Source organism: Zalophus californianus, chromosome 4 (genome assembly GCF_009762305.2).
Source record: "Zalophus californianus isolate mZalCal1 chromosome 4, mZalCal1.pri.v2, whole genome shotgun sequence".
NCBI classification, from domain to species: domain Eukaryota; kingdom Metazoa; phylum Chordata; class Mammalia; order Carnivora; family Otariidae; genus Zalophus; species Zalophus californianus.
Window position 1 is genome coordinate 18,414,152 of NC_045598.1, and position 26,248 is coordinate 18,440,399.

At 41.5% G+C, this 26,248-nt stretch overlaps 1 protein-coding gene across 1 annotated transcript in view; it reads left to right on the top strand.

The window, feature by feature from the left end:
• The window catches only part of CLIC4 (chloride intracellular channel 4), a 72,171-nt gene extending 59,684 nt beyond the window's left edge, over positions 1–12,487 (top strand). The window contains exons 5-6 of the mRNA XM_027577692.2: positions 8,094–8,275; positions 9,025–12,487. Coding sequence (XP_027433493.1) covers positions 8,094–8,275; positions 9,025–9,189 — 347 coding nt within the window. The 3' untranslated portion in view covers positions 9,190–12,487. The remainder of the gene's footprint in view (positions 1–8,093; positions 8,276–9,024) is intronic.
• Positions 12,488–26,248: the final 13,761 nt, after the last annotated feature.

Sequence of the window (26,248 nt, forward strand, 5' to 3'; positions counted from 1 at the left end):
AGTTTGATCCTGGCTATGGCTAGAGTAACCTTTTATTAATAAAAGAGGTAGTTCTTTGATCTTGATCTTGTCATCTGTCACTTGACAGACATATATTCCAATTTGTTTGATATTTACCTAAGTAAAAAATTTTACCAATTTTTCTTTACATTTTAAAATGGCTCTTATGTTCTATAGCAATATGTAGTTCCTACCTCCTTTTCAGCTTCCCACAAAGATGTAACAGTCAGATACAAATATCTCCATTCATCTGACTTTAAAAGTGTCTATTCTGCATGTTCACCTGGTTTCCTTTTGAACCTTCTCCACACATTTAAGAAACTCCAAACTTTTATATTTAATTATTGGCTTTTCTCAGTCTGTGGCAGATGTTGATCAGATGTTTAATTTGTGCTTGGGTAGAATGCCACGAATTTTAGGGGATATACAGAGGAAGCACAAGACAGACTTTACCTTCAAAGAAAATAGAGTGCAGCTGGGGAAGCAAGAATAATGCATTGACTTAATAACAAGAATTAGAAGGAAGAGGTTCATGACTTAGTAGACTTTTAGTTTAATATAAACCAGCCCTGAGTTTAAAAATTTAACAGCTCTAAAAATCTAACAGTGCTAATATTAAGATACTGAACATAACTAATACTTCTTTTTTTTTTTTTTTTTTAAGAGACAGTACGAGCGGGGAGGGGTGGGGAGGGGCAAAGGGAGAGAGAGAATCTCAAGCAGGCGCCACACCCAGCATGGAGCCCAACAAAGGGCTCCATCTCACAACCCTGAGATCATGACCTGAGCTGAAATCAAGTGTTGGACACTTAACCGACTGAGCCACCCAGGCACTCCACTAATACATATTTTTAAAACATGGTAAAAACTACAAGGTACTCTGTTATCAGATACTGACTTTAACTTTATTATAGATATTCAAAGGTAGAAGAACAACGTGGGAAATTTCAGCTAAGAACTGGACATTATAAAAAACCAAATGGAAGTTCTAGAATTTAAAAATACAATCTCTGAAATTATGAATTCAGTGTATGAATCGAACAGATTAGGCAATGACAACTGGAAGATAGGTCAGAAGGAAATAACTAATGGAAGCACAGAGACAAAAGGAAAAATAAAAACAGAGGAAAGAGTGTGAGACTTGTGGAACACAATGAAACGAGGTTGATGTATGTGTAACTGGAGTCCCAGGGGGAGAGGGGAAGCTGGAGCCAAAGGTATAGTTAGAGGTAATGGCCAAGAATTTTCCAAAACCGATGAAAGATAACAAGCCATGGAGTCAAACATTACACAAGCCAAGCAGAATAAATATAAAGAGAACCACACCTGTGTGTACCATAGGCACCTGCTGAGAACCAGACAATCTTACAGGTGGCAGAGAGAAAGCTCTTCAAGGTAAAAGCAGCGGGAGTGAGCTCTGATTCTCAATAGAAGCAGTAGAATCCAGAAGACAATCTTAAGAACTCTTCAGAGACCTAAAAGTGAATTAAAATTCTCTAAGTAGTGAAATACTCTCCAAGAGCAAAAGCAAGCACATCCAAATAATGTTTTGTTTTTGCCTCAAGATAGGACATTTATATTTATTGCCCTGGATTCATATACTTGCTAAACCGGTCAGCTTTTTCTCATTGCCTTTTCCGTGAACCTCTAAAATTTACCGTTCAGTTTACAATTCCAAGTGCTCAAAACACACCCACGTTCTCTAAGATGTCAGTCAGGTCTCTTTTCTTTGATGTTCAGAATAAGGCAGATTCTCCTTCATTTCTGTATCTTTAAAGTAGGATATTATCTGCTCTTCCCATGTCCCATGGCTGCTCTGAGAATTAATTCTATTATATATTCCCCAAGTGTTTCAGCTGAAAAAATACTATAAGAATGTAATAAGACATTAATTTTTTATTTATGAATTTTAATAAGTGATGGTGAAATAGACATTTTAAAAAAATGAGTTCTTATCTCCGTAGACTCCCAGTAAAAGAAACACTTAATTTTTCAGGCAGAAGGAAAATGATTTCAGATGAACACCAAGAGACGCAAGAAGAAAGGAAAGCAAAAAGTAGTATAAATATAAATATAGTATAAAAAAAGTATAAATGAATACTGTTTGTATATAACAGTAATGCCTTGTGGAATTTAAAATCTATGTCAGAGGGGCGCCTGGGTGGCTCAGTTGGTTAAGCGACTGCCTTTGGCTCAGGTCATGATCCTGGAGTCCCGGAATCAAGTCCCGCATCGGGCACCCTGCTCAGCAGGGAGTCTGCTTCTCCCTCTGACCCTCTCATGCTCTCTCTCTCTATCTCATTCTCTCTCTCTCAAATAAATAAATAAAATCTTTAAAAAAAATTAAATTTGTCAGATGAATATACATGACAATAGCAGCCTTCAGGACAGGAGGGAGGTAGTGAAGGCAGAGTGTTCTGAGGCCCTTGCATTATCCTGGAAGTGGTGAGCAGGAACAAAGACTAGTAAAAGACTGTGCAACACACTAATAGAGGGAGAGATGAATAATGGATTTTAAAAACTTACTCCAAAAGAAGCAAGAAAGAAGAGAACATGGAAGAACACAGAACAAGTAGAAATCAAAATGTATGATGACAGATTCAAACCAAAGTTTGTAGTAATTACATTCAGTGTAAATGACTTAACTACTCCAAATTGAAGACCTCATTTGCCAGCTGGCTCAACGATATGTTGCTTTTATGTACAAGAATGAATACACACATATACGTGAAACACACACATGTATTCAGGAAAGGTGAAAGGAAAGTAGTGCAAATACTAACCAAAAGAAGGGGGCAAAGCTGGACCAATGCTGGACAAAGGAGACTTTAAGGAAAGGGGCACTAACTAGAGATAATGAAGCATGTTTCTAACTGATTTAAAAGGTTAATCTACCTGAAAGAATGATTCTAAATTTGTATTACTATATACCTAGCCTGGAAATATGTAAGTCAGATTCACAGAACTAAAAGAGAAATAAACGAATCCACAGTCTTGGTGGGAGATTTTAACTCACTCTCTTAGTAACTGTTAGAATCACCCAAAAACTAACAGAGAGTCTAGCAGAATTGAACAACACAGTGAACATGTGTAGTCTCGCTGATATGTACATAGAACACTGTCCCCAACTACTGCAGAATAATACATTTGGTTTTCACATGCTCATAGAACACTTCATCAAAATTGACCGTAAATATACAAATCTGATTTTCCAAAAAATCAAATTGAAATCATACAGAATATTTTTTTCTGACTGTAAAGAAAAGAAGCTAGAGATCAGTGACAAAAATCGCAGCTAGAAAATTTCTACATCTTTGAAAACTTAGCAGTAGGGCGCCTGGGTGGCTCAGTTGGTTAAGTGACTGCCTTTGGCTCAGGTCATGATCCTGGAGTCCTGGGATCGAGTTCCGCATCGGGCTCCCTGCTCAGCAGGGAGTCTCCTTCTCCCTCTGACCCTCATGCTCTCTCTCTCTATATCTCATTCTCTCTTTCAAATAAATAAATAAAATCTTTAAAAAAAAAAACTTAGCAGTACATTTCTAGTAATCTGTGGGCTGAAGAAAAATAAAATTAAGACAGCAGGTCTAAATTTATGTGATATGGCTAACAATGTGCTTAGAGGGAAACTTATACCTCTAAGTGCTTATGTTAGAAAAAAAGATTGGAGGGGCGCCTGGGTGGCTCAGTCATTAAGCGTCTGCCTTTGGCTCAGGTCATGATCCCAGGGTCCTGGGATCGAGCCCTGCATCGGGCTCCCTGCTCAGCGGAAAGCCTGCTCCTTCCCTCTCCCACTCCCCGCTGCTTATGTTCCCTCTCTCGTTGTGTCTCTCTCTGTCAAATAAATAAATAAAATCTTTAAAAAAAAAAAAAAAAAGATTGGAAATCTGACGGTCTCCACCTCGAGGGTTTAGGTAGAAAAAGATCAGCAAATTAAACCCAAGAAAGTAGAAGAAAGGAAATACTAACGAGCAGATTTCCTTGAAATAGGAAACAAACATGACAGAGGGTCAGTGAGGCTAAAAGTTAGTCTAATAAATAAAATTGATAAATCCTTGATAAGAATCCAGAAAAGTGAGAAAGGCAACAATAACCAATATTAGGAATAAAAGGAGATTGTTACGGATCTTACGTTGAGGTGATTTTTAGAGGATATTATAAAAATTTTTATGCTTACAAATTTGAAAACACTGTCGGTGAAATTTACAGAAAGTCTATATAGTGTAACAGAATTACTATAGGAGGGCATAAAATGTGAATAGTCTTATATCTGTAATTAAAAACCATTTCATAAAAAGAAATTCCAGATCCAGATAGCTGCACGAATGCACTCTTCTAAGCATTTGGGGAAGAAGTAACACCGGTGTTGCACATAGTCTTGCAGGGAACAGAAGACAGGAAGATACTTCCCCGCTTGCTTTTTGAGGTCAACCTTGACACTCAGACCACACAAGAACATCAAAAGATTCTCCTAAACATAGATGCAAAAGTCTAAATAAAATATATCTAATCCAGCAGTATGAGAAAAGATAATACACACAACCGAGTGGGGTTTAAGTCAGGAACAGAAGATTGTTTAAACATTAAAATATCTGTATAAATTAATAGCATAAAGGAGAAAAATAACTTCAATAGAAGCAGAAAAGTACTTGATAAAATTTGATACTTATGGTAAAATGATATATATATATATATATATATATTTTTTTTTTGTCTTAAACTAGATATAGCAGGGAACTGCCTTAGTTTGGCAGAAAGAATCTACCAAAAAAGCTATAGCAAATATCAAATGTAATAGGGAACTAGTGAAATTTCAATTTCCTTTGAGACTGGGACTAGGAAGTGGTGCTCCCTATCACCACTTCTATTCAGCATTGTAGTGAAGGTCTTGGCCAGTACAATAGGGCAAGAAAAAGAAATAAAAGGTATGAGAATTGTAAAGGAAGGAACAAATTTGTCATTATTCTTTTTTTTTTTTAAAGATTTTATTTATTTGACAGAGAGATAGAGAGCACAAGTAGGCAGAGGGAGAGGGAGAAGCAGGCTCTCTCTGCTGAGCAGGGAGGCGGATGTGGGGCTCGATCCCAGGATCCGCAGGATCATGACCTGAGCCGAAGCAGCTGCTTAACCGACTGAGCCACCCAGGCGCCCCAAATTTGTCATTATTCTTAAGCAATATAATTGTGTATATAGAAAATCCAAAGGAATCTACAGATAAACTGTAAGAATAAAAAAATGAAAGAGCAAGGTTACTGGATATGAGGCCATTATAAGAATCAGTTGTGTTTTTACATGCTAGCAACAAACAATAGAAATCATGCAAAAATACACCATCAAAATGTCAGATATTAAAAAAAAGTCAGATATTTAGGAATAAATCCAATAAAAGATGGTCAAAGCCTCTACACAGGAAACATAAGATACTGAAAGAGATGTTTTAAAGAGTTAAATAAATGGTATTGATAGATTGGAAGCTTCAGTATTGTAAAGATGCCAGTTCTCAAGTTGGGGTTCTGTTGAATCTGTAAATTACTGAAAAGCCCAGCTGGTTTTCTGTGCATGCGCGCGTGTGTGTAAATTGACATGCTAATTCTAAAGTTTATTAGGGAAATGGAAGGAACCAAGAATAGCCAAGATAATCTTGAAGAGAGACTTATATTACCTGATATCCAGACTTACAAAGGGATAGTAGTTAAAACAGTGTGGTATTAATACTAGGATAGACAGACAGAACAATGGAACAGAATATGGAGTCAAGAAAATACCCCTATCTCATACCTACACAAAAACCATTTCTAAGTGGATTGTAGATATAAATGTGAATGGTAAATAATACGCCTCTCTAGAAGATCCTAGAAGATACTATCCTAGAAGATAGTGGAGGATATCCTCATAATTTAGGGGTAGGTAAGGTTTCTTAATCTGGATGAAGCACTGGAAGTTTGGAAGAAACAAGATTAATTGGACGTTAGGTTTAGTAACTTCTGTTCATAAAAAGTCACCATTAAGGGAGTGGAAAGGATGGAGGTATACGTGATACATAGAAACACAAAGGTTTGCATCTGTAATTTATAGAGAACTCCTACAAATAAGACAGGCTGTACAATGAAAAATGAACAAACGGCACTTTACAAAAAGAGGATATCCAAATAGTCGGTAAATATGAAAAGCTGTTAAACCTAATTTGTCATCCCCCCAAATGGCTAAAACCGGAGAGACTGACGGCACTGAGTGGTGTTGAAGACGTGAAGTCACTGGGATGTCTCTGCACTGCTCTTTGTTGTGTTGGACTTGGCAAGTTGATTGCAGTTTCTACTAAACCTGAACACAGGTATACCCCGTAACCCACAACTCCATTTTTGAGTGGAATATGAACAAATGTGCACCAAAGAGATATGGCCGAGAATGTTTGTTCCACGATTAGTCATGAGCCTCAAACCGGAAACAACACAGACCTCATTAACAGGATGGATGAATATTTCTTACACATATAGTGGAATGCCATATAACAACGAAAATGGCTGATCTGCCATGCACAACACCACGGATGATGTTCCTTAGGGCGCTACCCTGGGCCCCCCCGCCTGTCCTTCGCCTCTGTGGCTTTGGTGTTCATTTATGTTCTCAGGATTCCCAGCCATACTGCTCCAGCCCAAAGGCAGCACGCACTGAACTCTTGTCCGCCCCCTGAACTTGCTTCTCTAGGCAGGTCAGTGTTTCAGCAAATGATACCAGCGTTTACCCTGGGAATCGTTTGTTGGCTGTTTCTCTGTACTATGCCGACTCCCCAAAATGTAAACTCCAACTGCTTTGTTCAAGAGTGAATTTAACGATGCTTAGAATAAGAGTTGGCATGTAGTAGGGGCTCACGTCTGTATTTTGTTGAAAACATCTACCCTCTTTCCATATTCAGTTTTGCTTCCAAGCTTTGTTGGTTTTTATCGCCTAAGTACCTCCAAAATCCACTTATTCCTTTTTATACCCACAGCCCCTTATCTAGCCCCTTATCTGCCGTCTGTTGTCTGCACTGCAGGGGAGGGGGGCGGCCAAGGGATGAGTGGGTGGGAGCAATTTGGAAGAAGAGGTTTTGGGTTAGGACATAACTTACGTTGCTGGTGAAATATCTAATATCTGGTGAAATATCTAATATGCAGCATATAAAACTTTTGTCTTTTTCTCTAATGGCACCAAATTTATTCAAACTTATAACTGTATTGGTTGTCACCTCATGATATGTAGCTTTCTTTTATGGCCAAGCACTGTGGTCACCAGTGTGAGCTTGTGCATTCGGGGGGTGGGGGGTGAAGGCGGCCTGGGAAGGTAAAGGATAAGGGATAGCAGAAGACTGGTCTGCTGGTACTCCGTATCGAACAACATTCCCACCCCCTCTGCTAAAGGTCACTAACCTTGACTTTCCAGATATACAGGGATGGCTCTGTCCCACTCGTCTCTGAATTGGAACAGTCATAACATCTTAATCTATTGGGGTGAAGAGCCCCCTGATTCACTTTTATAAATTGAACTCTCTAATCTGACGTCTGTGTTTTCCGTGTTTTATAAAATAGTGCTATTCTTGACTTCTAGTGTATTACAAGATAGTGCAAAAACTTCAGGCTTTCTGCTTGGATTGTCTGTATCAGAGTATCTTAACGTGTTTCTTGGTGATAAATCCAAATATTCCCGGGGAAACAGGCATTAAAATTCAGGGCAAGAATCTCTGTCTTGGCAAGATTTTCTTCCCTAGACTTGAATTAATAGGTTTGCCTTTTCTCACTAATTTTTCTAGTTTAAACATCCACTGTATTGGGCCATAGTGTGTTTGTAAGTGGGACATTTAGTTATTGAGTTTTTACAGATTCCAGTTTCTGAAACGGTCATGCTCATTTCTGTACTTACCTGAACAAATGTACCTATTTGTCTCATCCCTTGCCCCATGTAAATAAGCTTCAGGAGAGCAGGAACCTTGTCTGTCCTGTTCTACAGTGCTTCGTGTCAGAGTAAGCAGTTGATAAAATAGTTATTGACCGAAAGAGTAATGCTTCTACTTCGGGGCTTTGGTGGTTTTCCTTCTTACAGTATCCCCATCTTTCTTTCAGCATTGGAGAGGGGTCTCTTGAAAACCCTACAGAAACTGGATGAATATCTGAATTCTCCCCTCCCTGATGAAATTGATGAGAACAGTATGGAGGACATTAAGTTTTCTACACGTAAATTTCTGGATGGCAATGAAATGACATTAGCTGATTGCAACCTGCTTCCCAAACTGCACATTGTCAAGGTAGGCCTGCAGGATGTGGTGTGACATCACCATTAGACCGGGTATTCTCTGTGTACTAAGATAGCACTTTCTTTGTCTATAAAAATTTTTTTTTTTTTAATCTGGTATATGACTAGGAACCCCGAACAGTATAACTTAAAGCTATTTAGGCAACAGGTGGAATACCCTCGAGTTAACAAAATGGAAAATTATGTCTTAAAATTGAGGCATATGAGAAAGAAGAATTTTTTCTTTTTTTTTTTTTTTTGGTGACTGTATAAAAATTCAAAAATGTAGCAGGTAACTTTGAATTGGAGTTTGCTACATTGACTTACGTTGTCAGATTCTGCTGTGTGATCACCTGGTTATTTCTATACAAGGCAAAGAAATATTTACTGAGCATTTATTGTGTAAGACACTGTGCTAAATAGAATAGTAGTAAACGCTAGTTGTGATAAAGATCAAGACCAAGGGAAACAGAGATGTAAAATCATGTGTGTGCCTTAAAGTATTTCCCCGGGGATTACACCTGGCTGTCTCTCTGGGTCACCAGGGCAGGTGTTTGTGGTCCCTGTCAAATTACTGAAGTTCAGATGTACTTTGCAGTCCTTGTCATTATTTAAAACTCTAGTTAGAATGAAGGTGGCTTCTTCTCAAATAGAAGCAGTTCTCAGAGATTCACAGAATTAGTTTGCCCTAAAATCAGAGATTAAGTCTGGTTTACAAGTCATGGAAAATAAATGTTAACTTTTGATCTCTTTGTATTTCAGGTGGTGGCCAAAAAATACCGCAACTTTGATATTCCAAAAGGAATGACTGGCATCTGGAGATACTTAACTAATGCACACAGTAGGGATGAGTTTACCAATACCTGTCCCAGTGATAAGGAGGTTGAAATAGCCTATAGTGATGTAGCCAAAAGACTTACCAAGTAAAATATCCCTTCTGAGGGAGATGTCTTTGCATCTTCCCCTAAGAATATGCTTTTCCTAACAGACTGCTCCTGTTCCTATAAAGTAGAAATTTTATTTTGCATGAACGTGCAGTTATTCAAGATTAGGATGAAGGACAGACAAGGTGTAGTAGCTATCTTTAAATATACACTCCGAAGCAGGATTATGTTAGAGCGCTTTATCCTTCCTCCCTCCCCTGCCCCATACCCTCTTCTCCTCGAATCCGAGACACTCCGCCACACCCTTCACTCTAGAGGCAGATTGCCGCCCCTCCGGAGCCCTCCCCGTTGTGTCTGTTCCCTGTGGACTGAGGGCAGAACTTCGGAGGGCCAGTGTGTGACTGTCAGAATAGTACCCACGACTTCATCAGTCAGCCCCAAACTGGTGCACGATGCATGGTACAAGGCATGTTTATGTATTTGGGGAATTGTATAATACTTAGTAAGAGTATATGGAAGGATTGCTACTGTATCAGAATACTCTGTCTCAACTCAGTCTGTCCTGGCTGTGTCACCACCAGTGAAGAGAGCCTTCCACAGAAAGTCACTACAGATTTTGCTGTTTTACTTTGTACATGGATTTTTACTTTTGCCTAAAAGCATTTATCCTTCATACCAGTTCTCACATCTGACACTATGTAGGAGCTACAAGTTCAGAGAGAGGGATGATATTCTCGAGATCTTCCTCAAAGCATTTTATCTATCTGAGAAAAACCTATGGGCACCTGCTACTCTGTCTGAATGTGTTGCTTTTTGTGTGTATTTTGCCCAGTGCCATTCATTCGGAACCTTATTGCTTTCCTCCTTTATTTTAAGAAGCTCCTTTTTAGGTAAGCGTAGACCTTGCTGCGTCTGTAGATCTTCTGAGTAACACTACATAAACTGATTAGTTGATTTAACGATAGCAGTATGACTTGTAATGTAAAAATTAACAGATAATAACCTAAGGAATGTAGGGTGGGTTTGTCAAAATGTCAAGGAGAATTTTGTTTCTGAAGCATATTTAATTAATATGGATAATCTAAAGAATGCCTTTTCCATCATATATTAAAAACAAGATAAAACAGCCATCACCAGCTTTCCCATTCAACCCCCGTTGACTCTTAAACTTTGGGTAGAGCATGGTTCACTCCTTTGGAACTAAATTATAGTTGTTATGGTGAGTACGTATTTACTGCAGTTTTGCCTAATCTCAATCATTGTACTTCCTTCAATTAAATTTTTCTAAAGCCACGTTGAGGAATAGCACTCTGCATGTTTGTTTTTTTTAAAAATTGAAGTCCTAAACCAGGAATGATTTGTGCTCTAACAAGGGAGGATGAACTTGGTAAAAATAAAAGTTGGCTACGTATTTATTCATTTTAAAAAAAATGGACTAAGTACTACTGCTCCAAAGACCATAGTTGTAACTATCATACAGTTTTGGTAATTTTTTATATGTAACTTGTTTAAGAAGTGCTATTTCTCCTAGGCTGTTTTTGGAAATTTACGTTATTGCTTTAAAATGGCAATGTTTTCCCCCGTCTGGTGTGTTAACATTTAGTAATCACTGGCATTAGGGAAGCAGCCTGATTTTTATAAGCGTATACTGCATTTTTTAACCTATCAGTCAGTAATTAGCTTGGTATAGAAAGATAAGCTCCATATTGCATCCATTTGGCTCAGGGAGGTTTCTTTGCCTTGCCTTTCTTAGAACTCCTTATTGCAGATCAAAAGTTTGGGCACCCACCTTTAATTAAATATTGGATGATGACTTACCTGGTTGCAAGAAAAGCACTCAGGTTATCGCTGGGAAGTTCTATAGCAGTAGCTTCGGTGGGAGAAAATGTCACGTGTGCTCCAGGACACAGGCAGCCATCACCACTTCTCACCTCCTTTTAAAATAGTAGTAACTTGGCATTCAGGTGATACTGAACCTCGCCTCCTGGCTCTCAAAATATGAAAAAGATTCAAGAGAAGGGTCTGTTCTTTCCAGTGAGCAGGGGACTAAGTGGTGCAGAATAGAGGGGCTAATGAGGACGGAGGTACATTTCTCAAAATAGAGGGATGAAAACCACATTCTGAAATTCAATCGTGAACTACTTTCACTTTGGATATTTATTCTCTTCATTGTCTTTTTAAAATTTATCCCATGATTGTACTTGGCTGTTTGTCTAGATGTCCAAGGAAGGCAGGTCTGTCTGTTACAATTTTGATGTAGAAAGACAGATCTTACTATTACTTTATCAGGGAAGATAGATGAAATTGAGATTGGCAAATGGACAAAAGCTAGGAAAAAGGATGATCCCAGAACATGATTTTTTTCCTCCCATTTATACTTGTGGAAAGATCATAGCTTAAAATCTTGGGAGATTTTAGGGCATAGAAGTTTTCATGGTAGTTCGTGTAGTTTATGAACTGACATAATGCAGATCATCTGATACTATTTCTATAACTACTAAATCATTTCCCCCTTTATGTAAACCCCTTCTGTCCCACCTCACCGAGATTAGAGTCTGAATGGAAACTCTCACTGTTTTCCAAGGAATTCTGAGATATTTTTGTGTTGAACAGTTGGAAAGCTCTTTACTATTTCAGTTGATATAACTTTTTTTTTTTAAATGTAGGTGCAGATTTTCTATACCCCTCTGCTATCTTTTATTAAGAGCATTGACTTTTGTGATGAAAATCATATTAGGTTTGATTTCTTGATAACTCAGCTTACACAATAGTTTTAAACTCTTGAGCGATCTGTGTACAATTTAGAGATTTCTGACATTTATTCTTCACTAAGTTGATCAACTCTAGAATTTAGGCATTTTAACATCGGTTGAGTTTTGGATCTTTCCAGAGTTATGTAGATAGCTTTTGTTTCTGTACATTTAGAATATCCATTTAAGAAATATCTACAAGGTAAAAAATGAGAAGAAATAGCAATGTATTTTTTCATAAACATTTTGATACACATTTCATCGATTAACCATTTTCTTACACTGGTTATAATCAGTATTTGATTCAGAGAGGGAAGCATTCATTATTGATATACTAAATGGGCTTTTTTTTTTATTCCATCTTTTACAAATGATCAAGAGCAGGGCTGTCGAAATTATATTTTTATCATGGAAAAAATTTCAACTCCCTAAGTCTTAATGTTGAACAGAATTGGAGTATTTTCTTTAGAATTGCTTGAAAAGGCAAATGAAAGCTTATTATAGAATGCTTGTATTTTCTTTTCTCTCTCTAGAACCAGTATATTGCTGGCAGCTATTGTATTAAAAAAATAAAGTATATTTTCACTATCATGAAAGGTTCTTTTTTCCCCCATCATGAAAATAAATAACAACCTGGGGTAAAAGTGTTTTACTTGAGACTACTTTTTTCCATGAGTGGGTGACTCAACACATTTAATAGATTAAAGGGGAAAAAATCATATGGTCATCTCAGTAGGTGCATAAAATAATTTGATAAAAACTTTCATGATTCTCATTCTTAGCAAAGTAGGGCCAAAGGCAAAAATTTTTTAACCTGAAAAGCCATCTGCCAAGAACTTAGAGCAAATTTCATATGTAAATATGAAACAAAAGCCCTTCCATTAAAGCCAGGAATAAGACTGGATTGCCTTCTGTCACAGCTATTATTTAGCTACTTTTTACAGCTACTTTATTAGAAGCATCCTAGTCAATGCAGTAAAATCCTTAGAAAGAATAGGGAATGGAAAAGAAGTGACCAAATGGTTGCTCTTTGCAGATGATGCATATACATAAAGGAAATCCAAAATAACCTATCAGAAATAATAAAAAAATTCAGCCAGATTACTAGGTAAAATATTGAGAAAATATAAATTATACTAATATTAACCATATTAAAATTAATAAGCTAGTAACATTGGATGACATTTCTTCTGGACAAAACCTGGGTGACTGAGGGAAATGAGTGGGAAATTGTCAATTTATACTTTTTGAGCTTTGAGAAATTTGTAACATATTACCTATTCTAAAAAATAAAATGCTTTAAAGGATAAACTAATCTTTTTATTAATCTCTTAATCTTAGATCAAATCTAATAAAAAATGCAATTCCTTTATAAGAAAAGTGCAAAATATTATCAAAGGACCTAATAGAAATTTGCTCAGTGGATAGGTATACCATGTTCATGGATAGGGAGCTTAAGACTCTTAATTAAGAGTTTTAATTCTGTCTCAAGTAATTTATAAATTCAATAGGTTTTTCAACAAAATCTCAAGTGTGTGTATGTGTGTGTGTGTGAGAGAGAGACAGAACCAGACAAATGCATTTTAAAAATTCATACGGAAGAATTATGCCCCTCTATAGCCCATATATATTTGGAGAAGGGAGGGAAACCTAGGAAACTTGCCTGACAAGTTATAAAGACTTAAAAGTTTACAGTAATTGATGGGTAGGATATAGTAGGTCATAGCAACACAACAGTCATACCGCAACTAACAAAAACACCAAAATAATATTTTTATTTTATTTCAGAAAACTTGAAGCAGTAAGGACTAAATGAATTGGAATTTCAGAGAAGGAAGGCTTTCTGAGGTGGACTGGTGGTTTGGCCATTTTCTTCCCTGGGGGGCATTTGCTGATTCTAGGCCTGAGACTGAGGATTGGGTTTGGCCCATGCAGAGGGGCTCTGCTGGGGAAAAGAAAATCACAAGACTCTTGGTTACAGGGCACACTGGAAACCTGGGGACCCCAAATACATGACTGGTTTTCTCACAGGACATCTGCTGAATTCCAGAGCTGTACATGGCATCCTAGAAGCTAAGCCCAGGGCTTCCAAAAGGCAGAATGAAATGTCCCATAATCTCACCGTATTTAGGAGACAAGATTTCATTAGCAGGAGTTTACCCAAAACACACAGAAAGCAGCATAATGGTTGCCTGGCACTGGGGGCAGGAGTGGGAATTGCTAACAAGCATAAGGGATCATTTTGGGATGATGGATCTGTTCTAAATATGGATTATAGATAAGGGTCTAGTGTCCAGAATACATAAAGAATTATTATAACTGAATAATGAGCAAAGATTTGAATAGATACCTCTTCAAAGAAGATACACAGATGGCCAATAGACACATAAAAGAAGCTTAACATACCACACACACACAAAAAAACCCTGTCTAGTATGGCTATCAAGAAGACAATTTTTTTTTTAAGATTTTATTTATTTATTTGAGACAGAGAGAATGAGAGAGAGCACATAAGAGGGGGGAGGGTCAGAGGGAGAAACAGACTCTCTGCGGAGGAGGGAGCCCGATGCGGGACTCGATCCCGGGACTCCAGGATCATGACCTGAGCCGAAGGCAGTCGCTTAACCAACTGAGCCACCCAGGCGCCCAAGAAGACAATTATTAAATGTGGGCAGTGATGTGGAGAAATCAGAACTCTCAAACATTGCTGGTGGGAATGTAAAATGGTGCAGCCACATGGGAAAACAAGTCTAGCAGTTCTTCAAAAAGTTAAACATAGAGGAGTCATATGACCCAGCGATTCCACTCTTAGGTTTATAACCAGGAGACATAAAACTTTGTCCACACATCTTGTACATGGATGCTCATTTCACTGTTACAGTAGCCAAAAAAAGTGGAAGCAACCCAGATGTCAACAGATGAATGGGTAAAAGAAAAAAAAATCTTTCCATATATGCATATAATGGGATACTATTCAGCCATAAAAAAGTACAGACACAAGGTACAATACAAGAAGCTTGAAAACATGCTCAGTGAAAGAAGCCAATTGCAAAAGGCTGCATATGATTCCATTTATATGAAATTTCCAGAATAGGGAAATCTTATAGAGACTGACAAATTAGTGGGTTGCCAGGAGTTGGGGGAGGAAAGAATGGGGAGTGACTGCTGGTGAGTATGTGGTTCCTTCTTGGGGTGATGAAAATGTTCCGGAACTAAGTAATGGTGATGGTTGTTCAACTTGGTGAATACTAAAATACAAAAAAAACACTGAATTGTGTACTTTTTTTTTTAAAGAATTTTTTATTCATTTGAGACAGCAGGAGCAGTGGGGAGAGGCAGAGGAAGAGGGAGAAGCAGACTCCCTGCTAAGCAGGGAGCCCAATGTGGGGCTCGATCCCAGGACCTGGAGACAATGACCTGAGCTGAAGGCAGACACTTAACCATCTGAGCCACCCAGGCGCCCCTGAACTGTGTACTTTATAAGGTTGAATTTTATGGTATATATCTCAATTTTTAAAAATTGCATGGAGGCAGCTCTGCCATGCTGAAGTTTTGGATAATCAGTATACTGACAGGTTAATTGGCAAAATTAGTGATGTGGATTTCCTTTGTGTTTGAATTAAAATTCAATTTAAATGTCATCCAAAATATTTTCCTTTAAAAAAAAAAGATTGAGAGCGAGAGAGAGCATGAGAGGGGGGAGGGGCTGGGGGAGAGGGAAAGAGAGATGGAGAAGCAGACTCCTCACTGAGTGTGGAGCCCAACATGGGGCTTGATCCCAGGACCCTGAGATCATGATCTGAACCAAAATCAGATGTTTAACTGAATGAGCCACCCAGGCACCCCTTTCTAAAATACATTCTTAAGAAGGAAAAAGGAAAAAGAAAAAAAGACTTTTCTATAAACCATTTAATTGTGTTCACCTAAAATGGGTGAATTCTACAGTTTGTAAATTATGCCTTAAGCTTTTTTTTAAATAGCTGAAAAGCACAAATCTGAAATTATTCCATTTTATGGGCTTAACAGCAAGATGGACACAGCAGAAGACAGGATTAGTACTTGAAGGTAGGTCAACAGAAAAAATCCAAACTGAAGCAAAGACAGTAAAAAGAATGCAAAAACAAAACAATCTACAAGAAAAGCATAGGAGACAAGGAACACAATATAAAGATATGTGTAACTAAAGTCGCAGACAGAAACATAATGGGGCAGAAGCAGTATATAGTGAAATAATGGGTGAGAATTTTCTCAAAACTGTTGACATCAAACCACAGATTCATAAGCCTCAGCAAACTCCATATGGAATAAAAACAGACCACATCTAAGAATGTCATAGTCAAACTGCTGAAAACCAAAGAGAGAAAATCCTAAAGACATCCAGAGAAGAATGACCCATAACCTTTGAAGGAGTAACAATAAAACTAATGGTTGACTTTTCAGCAAAGACATTGGAAGCCAGAAGACAGGGGAATCTTTAAACTGCTAAAAAGAAAAGAAAAAACCTGGGGTGCCTGGGTGGCTCAGTCGTTAAGCGTCTGCCTTCAGCTCAGGTTGTGATCCCAGGGTCCTGGGATCGAGCCCCGCATCGGGCTCCCTGCTCAGCGGGAAGCCTGCTTCTCCCTCTCCCACTCCCCCTGCTTGTGTTCCCTCTCTCGCTGTGTCTCTCTCTGTCAAATAAATAAATAAAATAAAATAAATAAAACCTTACCAATTGAGAATTTCATACTTAGGGAAAGTATTCTCACGAGCTAAGTCAAAAAGGGCATTTTCAGACAGACAAAAACAATTCGGCACTAGCAAACCGGTGCTACGAAAGATACCAAAGGAAGTACTTCAGCCCAAAGGAAAATGACCCCCAGTTTGAGGTACAGAGTCAGAAGGGAGAATAAAAAGCAATGGCAAAGATAAAATCTGTAGGCAAATGTAAAAGCATATTGATTAAACAGCAATAATAATATCTTGAAGACATGCACTGTTGTATATTTCTGTGGAAGTAAACATTTACATATTCTGTGGAAGTACATTTTGTGGAACGTGTAACTGGCTTACAGAAGTAAAATATGGAGGAAAATAGATAATGTGGAATATATAACGGTAGTTATGTATTATGAATATATAACTGGTGTAAGTGTAGTAGGAAAGTGGAGTTAAGTACTTGTAGGATCTTTATTTGGCAAGTGGTAGAAGTACTAATTTAAGAAAACTATAATATTGCAATGTCTAGGGTAGCTATTATGATAATTATAAGAACAAATAACTTAAAAATCTAAGCTTCAAGGGGAAAGGAGTTAAAAAAAAAAATCCAGTGAATCCCAAAGAAAGCACAAGAGGGCTAAAGGAACGAAGGATAGGACAAGTTAAAAAAAAAAAAGTTTAGCTGTAAACCATACACCATTAGTACTTCTATTAAATCTTAAGTGGACTAAACAATCTGATGAAAAGTCAGTGTTGAATGATAAAAAAATAAAACCCCAATATATGACATGCATAAGAACCCAACTATAAGGATACTTTTGGGAAGGCTGAAATTAAATGATGGAACAGTCAGTCTGTGGAAACAGTAAATCAAAGGAAAGCAGATGTAACCATTTATCATACAAAGCAGGCTTTGAGGCAAGAAGTACTACTAGAGCTGAAGAGAAGGACATTTTATAATACAGGACATTTATAATGCCCGTTTGTAATGAAAAACTTATTTACTCGGACGATACAACAGTCCTAAATTTATATGCATCTGATAACAGTCTTGAATACATAGAGCAAAAATTAAGCCAGAAGGAGAAACAGATACACCTTCGTAATTAGAGATTTTTAACATAGCTCACTCAGTAACTGATAGAAAAACAGAAGGAAAAAAAAGCACCCATCCCCCCCAAACACACACTAAGGAATTTGAATAACTCACTTAACCAACTTGACCTGATTGACACTGGAACACTATATCCAACAACAGCAGAATGCACATTCTTTTCAAGTACACATGGAACTTTTAGCAAAGTAGACCATATGCTGGCCCATAAAGCAAGTCTCAATAAATTTCAAAGAAATGAAATAATACAAAGTATGTTCTCTGACCACAGAATTAAATTAGAAACGGACTGAAAGACAGCAAGAGAATCCCCAGAATGAGGAACCAATTATATAGCAAGTGCAAAATAAGACTAAGACCTACATTGAAATTAAAAAAAATTTAACATATGTGCTTCTTATATGCCAGGAACTATGCTAAGCACTCTACATATATTAATTCACTTAGTTTCCCTAACAATCCTATGAGATGGAGACTATGATTCCCATTTTATGGATGAAGAAATTGATGCACAGGGAGTTAAGAAAGTTGCTCAAGGTCACACAGCTATTAAGCTCAGAGCCAAACTTCAAGCCCAAGGCGCAATATGCAGATCGTGTTCTGCAATCTGCCCAAGTGTCTGCTTTTACCTGGGTGGACTTGGTGGCCCAACCCCTGTTGGCTAAGGTCATTGGGTGGCCAGGCCAGCCGAGCTCCAGCGGGAGCAAACCTATTCTTGTCTGTTGTCGGGGGCAGGCTGTCCCTGGCGAGGAGCAGAAGGTAGAGGGCCCAGGCCCGCACAGGCCCTGCCTCCTCCGGGAAGGCTCACCGCCTCGTGCTGCAGCAAGCGTTAGCTTTGCCCTGGCGGGCTTTCGTTTCGCCCGTTGGGTGCGGTTCTAAAATGACCGGCAGGGGGCGCAGGCTCCCCTGCTGTGGCTCCCGCGGCTGCAAACGGCCGTGACAGCTGCAGACCCTCGTCAGTTTGGGGAGCCGTCAGCTCAGCTCGGCCGCCTCGCGCGCTTCCTTCCTCTTTATCAGATCTGTCAGGGCTGCCGCGCGCCGCGAAGGCACCTCCGGCCTCCTCCCCACCTTCCGGTGCCGAACGGCCGCTCTCACCCGCGCCTCCGCGCCGGGAGGCGAGGCGGCCCGCGGGCTTCGGCTCCCCGCACAGTCCGGCTCCTCCGCGCGCCCTCGCGGGGTGGGGTGGGGGGGGGAATGGCCGCGGGGAGCGCCTGGGCCGCGACGGCCGCAGCCGGTCCGGGCGGCAGGCGGCTGTAGGGAGGGCCAGCGACGCGGCCGCCGCGGGTCCCCGCCGCGCGGACCCGGCTCCCCGAGCCCGGCGGGACACGGTGCGGGGGACGGCGCGGGGGACGGCGCGGGCGAAGGGCGGGGTCGCGGGGCAGGCGCCCCGCAGGAGGGGTCCGCAGCGGAGCGCGGCGGGCGGCCGTGGTCCCCAGGAGGGGGCACCGTTCCAGGCCCGGCCCCGGCCCCGGCGGGAGGAGTGGCATCCGGTGAGGGGAGCCCCCCGGGGCGGGGGGCGTCCTTCGGGAGAACGACGGCCGGCGACGCATTCCTCATTCTGGTTTGTATACAGTGAGAACGCGCATTCCTCGATTTTTTTCAAGTAATCCTTCTTTCTCTGACTTCCTCAGTCAAATAAGTGTAAATAATTTTCAGTAAACACCATGTGCCAGTTACTGTGTTAAGCTTATACATAACGTACATATAAATATATAAAATGTCTTGATTTATATGTAAATAAAATGTTTCAGATCTTTTAATCTAGTCAACAATCTATTGAGGTAGGGATGACTGTTAACTCCATTTTTTTTTTTTTTAATGATAAATTTAAGCACAGGAAGGTTCAATACTTTGCCCCAGGCCACGTGCCCAGGAAGGTGATAGAGGCCCGTCTGGCTCCGGAATTTCCCTATGGCGCTGGGTTGGGAGAGGCTCAAGTGGGGACTCGGCAAGGCTGATTTCTCGGCCCAGCGGTGGGGCGGCCCGGAACTCCCCATTTCGACTCTTCCAGGGGGCCATCCAGGGGGCGCAGGGCTGTACCCGGCCCAGCTCCAGCTCCGGGGCGCAGTGAGGTGCTGTGTGCTGGGTGCTCAGCAGCGCTGAGCCTTTCCAACACTAAGTACCGAGTGCACCTCGCGCTTTGGAGGAGGTGTCCTGTCTGATGAGAGGGGGCCTCCGGGAGCTCGGGGAGAACGACAGGGGCCTCCCTACCTCCTTGGCTCAGAGCTAGATGTGCAACTCCCTGCTGTCTGCAGAGGTCACTGTAAGCCAGCAAAATCGTCCTGCTGCTGAGGCGGCGTGGGAGGGTTCCTCACCCAGGGAGGGGCAGAAGAAAAGCCAGGGTATCTCTCCCTTCCCTTCCTTCACTGGAAACCCCGTTAGGTCAACGATGTCCTGTCCTTCTCCTAAATGGTTTACTGCAGAGAGATCATTCTTCATCTCTACACGTGCTTCAAGATAGGGATGGTCCTTAGCAGAGTCTTAAGGTTACCTATTTTAATTATTTTTAAAATTGGACCTAAAGACAAAAAATGTACATAAAGTGAAATGGAGCCCAACTCACTGGTGCATAGTATTGATCTGATTATCAAGAGAGCCTTTTTTTTTTTAAGAAAAATTCTACACTGTTCTTAAGATACCTACCAACTTGATATTCTGAGCCAACTTTCATTATCAGATGCTTTTCAGAACTCTGAAAAGTGACCAGCAAGCTGCAAATACTCCAGCACCCTTGGCTCATCCAGGAACGAACTAAGGATGAGTGACTTGCCCACGGCCCCTTAGTTAATTAGTTGCAGTATGAAGACCCCTAGGACAGTGTTCTAGGGACTAGACAACGGGAGGGCCATCAGGTAGGGGCACAGTGGCCCCTGGAACCACAGCTTGATCCCTTCTGCTTGACTCTCAGGGAGTTCCCTGACTTCATAAGGAATGGGTTTAACAAATAATCCTTGGGATCCACAATCTTAATCTCCTGTTAAAACACACTTAGCTATATCAGATGCTCCATTCATTAAAAAAATAACACTGAGTGCCCCCTGGGCACAAGGCCCTGGCTGATCATGAATAAATGGAGACACATGATTTCTGCCTTCCAGGAGCTTCCAGGATCACAAGGGAGAAAAGACATAAACACAAATAACCAGGCAATAAAAGCAGAAGGTGAGAAACGATTCGCAAGAGACTTAAAAGCTCTGTTCATTCCTTCACTCGTGCATATTTATGGAACCTACCTTGCATCGACTCAAAAAGGGAAAATTGCTTTTCACTAGGAAAATCAACAGTATGTCAAGGAGAATACATTCATAAAAGGTTTTTAACCGTTTAAACGATTACCAAAGTGATTCTGCCTGCTGTAAAAATTTTGGAAAGTACAGAAAAAAGTAAAGAAGCACATACACAAATTTCCCCCAAATTCACCACCAGAGGCAACCCCCATTCATGGTGTGTTTCCCCACCTATTGGCTAGGATTTTTTTTTTCTTTAAGAATTTTACAGCTGACTTTCCATTACAAATCTATCATATCATAAGCATTTCCCTCATCATCTGGAACTCTCGATTATTATAAGGCTATTTGCCTAACGCTTTCCGTCACATGGATGCATCATAATTGACTCACTGATTCCCCGGCTGAGGGGTGTTTAGGTTGTTTCCAGCTTTCTGTTATCACACATTTACATCGCAATGGGTATCTCTGTGCGTACATCTTTGACCGTCATTCAACTTCCATGTTTCGGAGAAAATAATCAGAAATGTGAACCAGAAGTATGAACCTCCTAAGAGAATTGACACGTATCACCAAGTTATTTGCTGGAAAGTTTCTAAGGAAATGGCTTAAAACGTTATATGGACAGAAAGTAGGAACATTTTTCAGGCTTTTGATAAATATCACCAAATGGCTTGCCAGAAATACCACACTGGTTTACAACCCCCCCCCCCGCCCCCGCCGCCCCCACCACCCAGCACTGGGGTGGATGCCATCTCGAGCAATATCTTTGCTAACTTCATGGCATCTTATTGTTATTTGCATTTCTTTGGCCTTTTAGACAGATGGAGCATCCTTTTTCCCCTCCAAGTGTTTACTGGCCACTTATATTTGTTTCTTATTATGTCTTTTGCCTTTTTATCCATGAGCATCTTTGTGTTTTTTTTTTATTGATTTATGTGGGTTCTTCATAAATTAAGGGTTCTAACCATCTGTCTGTGGTATTTGCTGCAAACATTCTTTCCAGTTGTTTGTCTTTTAATTTTGCTTGTATTTTTTAATCACACCGGAATTTTTTGTTTTTTTGTAGCACGGATCTGTCAAACATTTCCTTTGTGGTTTCTTCCACAGCTTTGAAGCTTAGAAAGCCCTTCCCTGTGTACAGGGCAGTTGGGGAAGAGAGTTGCCAGGTGAGGGATACAATGGGGCCTTGGCCTGGAGGCCAGAGGTGAGGCAACTCTGGGTGCCCGGATTGGACTCGTAGTTTGGGGACAGATCAGGGACCCTTTTTAAGGCTGTGCTGTAGGGTTCCAGACAGGGGAGCCACTGATAGTTTCTAAGCTGGGAGAAGACATAGGGAAGGGCCTGCAAGAACAGATTCTGTGTCTTCAGGACGAGACCTGAATATTGGAACATCTGAGGTTCACTGTGACCAATATGGAACCTATTCTGGAAAGGTCTTATGGGAAGCCCAAAGTTCATAGCTCAGTGAAACTTGAGAACTCTCTCCTCTTCTTTGTGAGTCTGCAGCCATTTTGGAATTGGAGGGTGATATTTCTGCTCTGAATCTGTTACTATCAGCACTGGGAAGGATCTCCCAGGGCCGCAGATTCCCCTCTTACTTCACAGCAAGGTGATACTTCCTGCTCTGTTTGCCCACGATGTTGCGACACCTTCTCTCTCCCTCACCAGTCCAGGCAGTTCTGTGAACCTTGGGAGTAGGCCTTCACTTTTCTGCCTTTAATGTAAACGGTAGTTGCCATAACCGATTCTGTTAGAGAAACCACACTTGAGCTATTTGTAAAATCTCTGGGAAGGAGTTCTGGGTGGTCAGATTTTTTTGGTGAATAAAAAGCGTACTCCTTAGAAGACTATATTGTAGTTTCTGGTTAGACACCCTACAGATATGTATTTTACCTCAACCCTTTAGTTCATTCCTTTGAAAAGACAGTATCATACATTCTTAGAGGAAATACTTAAAGATGTAAAGATGGCAAATGAAATAAAGATGTAAGGATGGCCAGGAATCCCTGCCCCCCAACACAAACATTTCCGGTTCTTTCCCTCCTGCCTTCCAGTGTTTGTGCGTGCTGTAGGACGTAGATCCTTGTACAGGCTCTCCCATGTCACTGACCAGAGCCTGGTCACAGGTGTCTAGATTTTATACAGTGCATGTAAAATGGTCATTTTAAAACATTTTGTATTGAAATAGGGTGTATATACAGACTAGTAGCAAATGCACAGCTTGATGAAATTTTGCACACTAAACGCACCCATGATCTGAACTAAACAACTCCCAGATCGAGAAGTAGACCATTATCAGCATCTGGGGGCCCCCTCCTGACTGGCCCCAGTTGCTAACCTCCTCCTCTCAAAGGGAACCACTACCCTGATAGCACAGATTAATTTTGAGTGTTTTTTTTAATTTAAATTTGTTTTTTTTAAGATTTTATTTTTTATTTATTTGACAGAGAGACAGACAGACAGACAGAGAGCGCACAAGCAGGGGAGCAGCAGAGGGAGGAGTAGCAGGCTGTCCACTGAGCAGGGAGCCCGATGAGGGGCTCAATCCCAGGACCCTGGGATCGTGACCGGAGCTGAAGGCAGACGCTTAACCGACCGAGCCCCCCAGGCGCCCAAGAGTTGTTGTTGTTGTTGTTGTTTAAGTTTTATTTACTTATTTATTTAAGTCATCTCTACACCAGATGTGGGACTCGAGCTCACAACTCCGAGATCAAGAGTCATGTGCTCCACCGGCTGAACCAGCCAGGCACCGCAATTTTGAGTGTTTCTGACCTCTTTATCAATAAAATCACAAAGAATGTCCTCTGCTATCTGGCTTCTTTTGCTCAACGTTGTGAAATTCACCCACATTGCCATATGTTGTATGTAGCAGACGTTCCTTCACGTTCCTTGCTGCATGGCATTCCATTGCATGGGGCATCATTTATCCACTGCTGTGGAGCAAGTTACTCCCAAACCTAATGACTTAAAATGACAACATTTATTCATTTATTTTAATTTTTTTCTTTTCTTTTCTTTCTGTTTCTTTTTTTTTTTTTTTTTGGTGATCAAAGCATTTCATGGAGGGGTTTTGGGGAAAGGTCAAGGGTCAAGAAGATGATGAGAGCCTATGTCTTTGGCCTGGCCAGGATCTCTTTCCAGCTTCACGGACACCCAGCCACAGCACTTACTCTCTTGGCGTTTCCGTGGGTTAAGAATTTCGGGAGCAGCTCAGCTGGCGGTTCTACCTCACAGTCTTTCATGAGGTTGCACTTCAGACATCAGGCAGGGCCGTGTCGTCGGAAGGCTTGACTGGGGCTCTGGGGTCTCCGTTCCCAAGATGATGCGCTCGTGTGGCTATTGGCGGGAGGCCTCAGCGCCTCTCCACCTGGGCCTCTCTGTCGTGGGGCTTGCGTTCCTTCATGACATGGTGGCCGGCTTCCCCCAGTGGAGTGATCAAGAGACTGAGGTGAAAGGGCAACGTCTTTCACGACCTCTCCCTGAAAGCCGCCTGTGGTCCCTGCCACCATGGCCCATGGGTCACCAGGTCAGCCCTACTCAGCGTGAGATGTGGCCTCACAAGCGTGTGACTAGAAGGAGGCAGGGCCTTTGTGGGGCCTCATGGGCATTGGCCACCACGTATGGAGAAACTATTTCTCCATTGCCGAAGATCACTGTTTATAGCATCTCCTGTCACATTGTTGGATTATATGGTATTTGCTGTTGCAGTTAATATTGACACAAACCTCTTTATGCCTACAGCTTCCTAATTCTGCTGAAGTAGTTCTTAGGAATCCATCGCCAGGGATGGAACTCCTGAGTCAAAAGACCGTACCCTGCTTCCAGCTCTTTCGCCACTGTCATCCATTGCTTCTGGACGGATGGTCCTGGTCTTCAGTGCTGCGGGCAACCAAATGGTGGGCTGAGGCCACTTCAGCTTTATCTACAAAACGTTGCACGTGGGACATAAAATGACCCTCTGTCATCAAGAAAATGGCAAGTGATGGACAGCGGTCACTTCTGGGCTACAATACAGTGGTGCTGGGCGGGGGGTCTGTATCGTGAAGAACCGATGACTCTTCTCTAAGAGGCACGAGATAATAGATCCTCTGGATGTATTGTAACCAAACTGGTTTAGAAATTGCATTTTCTGCCACCTCAAGGAAGGGCAGCAGTATATCCGTCTATAAAATGGGGATCATAACACCGAACGCCCAGGATGGTTGTGAAGATTACAGGGATCATGGATGTAGCATTCCTGGCACCTCACGTAGTAGGCGCCCAACAAATGTTGGTTCTCTGGCTCTCTCCCTCTCCCATGTCCTCTTCTTAGTTTAGCAAGTGTCACATAGTTTATGGTCACTGGCTGAAATATGTCCTGTGATACGTCCTTGGTTTCTCCTGGAGGAAAAAAAAAAAGTACAGTATTCTTTTCCTAATTATAACAGTGATACATGTCCACCAAACAAAAATTTGGAAAGTGTGGGAAAGTACAAAGAAGGAAATAAACATTACCCGCAATTTCACGCCCCAGATCTGCCCCTGCGAACATCTGGGTGTGTCTCCTCTGGGGTGTTGGGCCACTTCTGATTCTCAGAATTCTAAGGTGTGGCTCTGGGGCAATGTGACGCCGCTGTCCAGGCCCCAGTGACGCCGAGGATGAGGGTTCGTGGGAACCATGGGGTCCCAGCTGTGAGGGGTGTCCTGGAGACCGCCTCCCCTTTGGCGGCCAACCGGAGGCCCACGGGACTCAAGGCACGGTCCTCACCACCCACAGAGAGCAAGACAGGGAAAGCCTGGACAACAAGATGGGCTTTAGTCTCCCCTCCTGCCCTGAAAGGCCCTGGCCAAACTCCACCAGACATGCGGCTCTCCCTGTCTGTGCGCCTCACGTCCCTCATCTGTCAAAGGAGCAGAAGGGCCTTGATTTTCAGGACCAACATTGTGTGACGCCAGAGGTGTATGGGAAGAATAAAGGGCTTTGGAGCTTGCAGGGCCTTACCCAGAGTACACCCTCGTTATTTCTCTGGTGCCCTCAGGGCTTCCCTCTTAGAAAAGAAGAGGGCAAACCTCCTACCAGCCTCCGATTGCGTTGGGACCTGGGCCAGCTCGGGTCGGCCTCCTCAGCTGCCCTTAGAGTACCTGAGTCGGGCCCGCACGCCCTCTGGGAGCTTTGTGAGGGTTAGAAGTGATGCACGACGAGGCCTCCGAGGGGATATCATCCACTGGTCGCACGGTTGCTGGAGAGAGACTGCTCAGGTTCACATGCCAGCGCCACCACTTACTGGCTGTGTGACCTCAGGCAAGTTATGTAACTGCTCTGGGCCTCCCTCA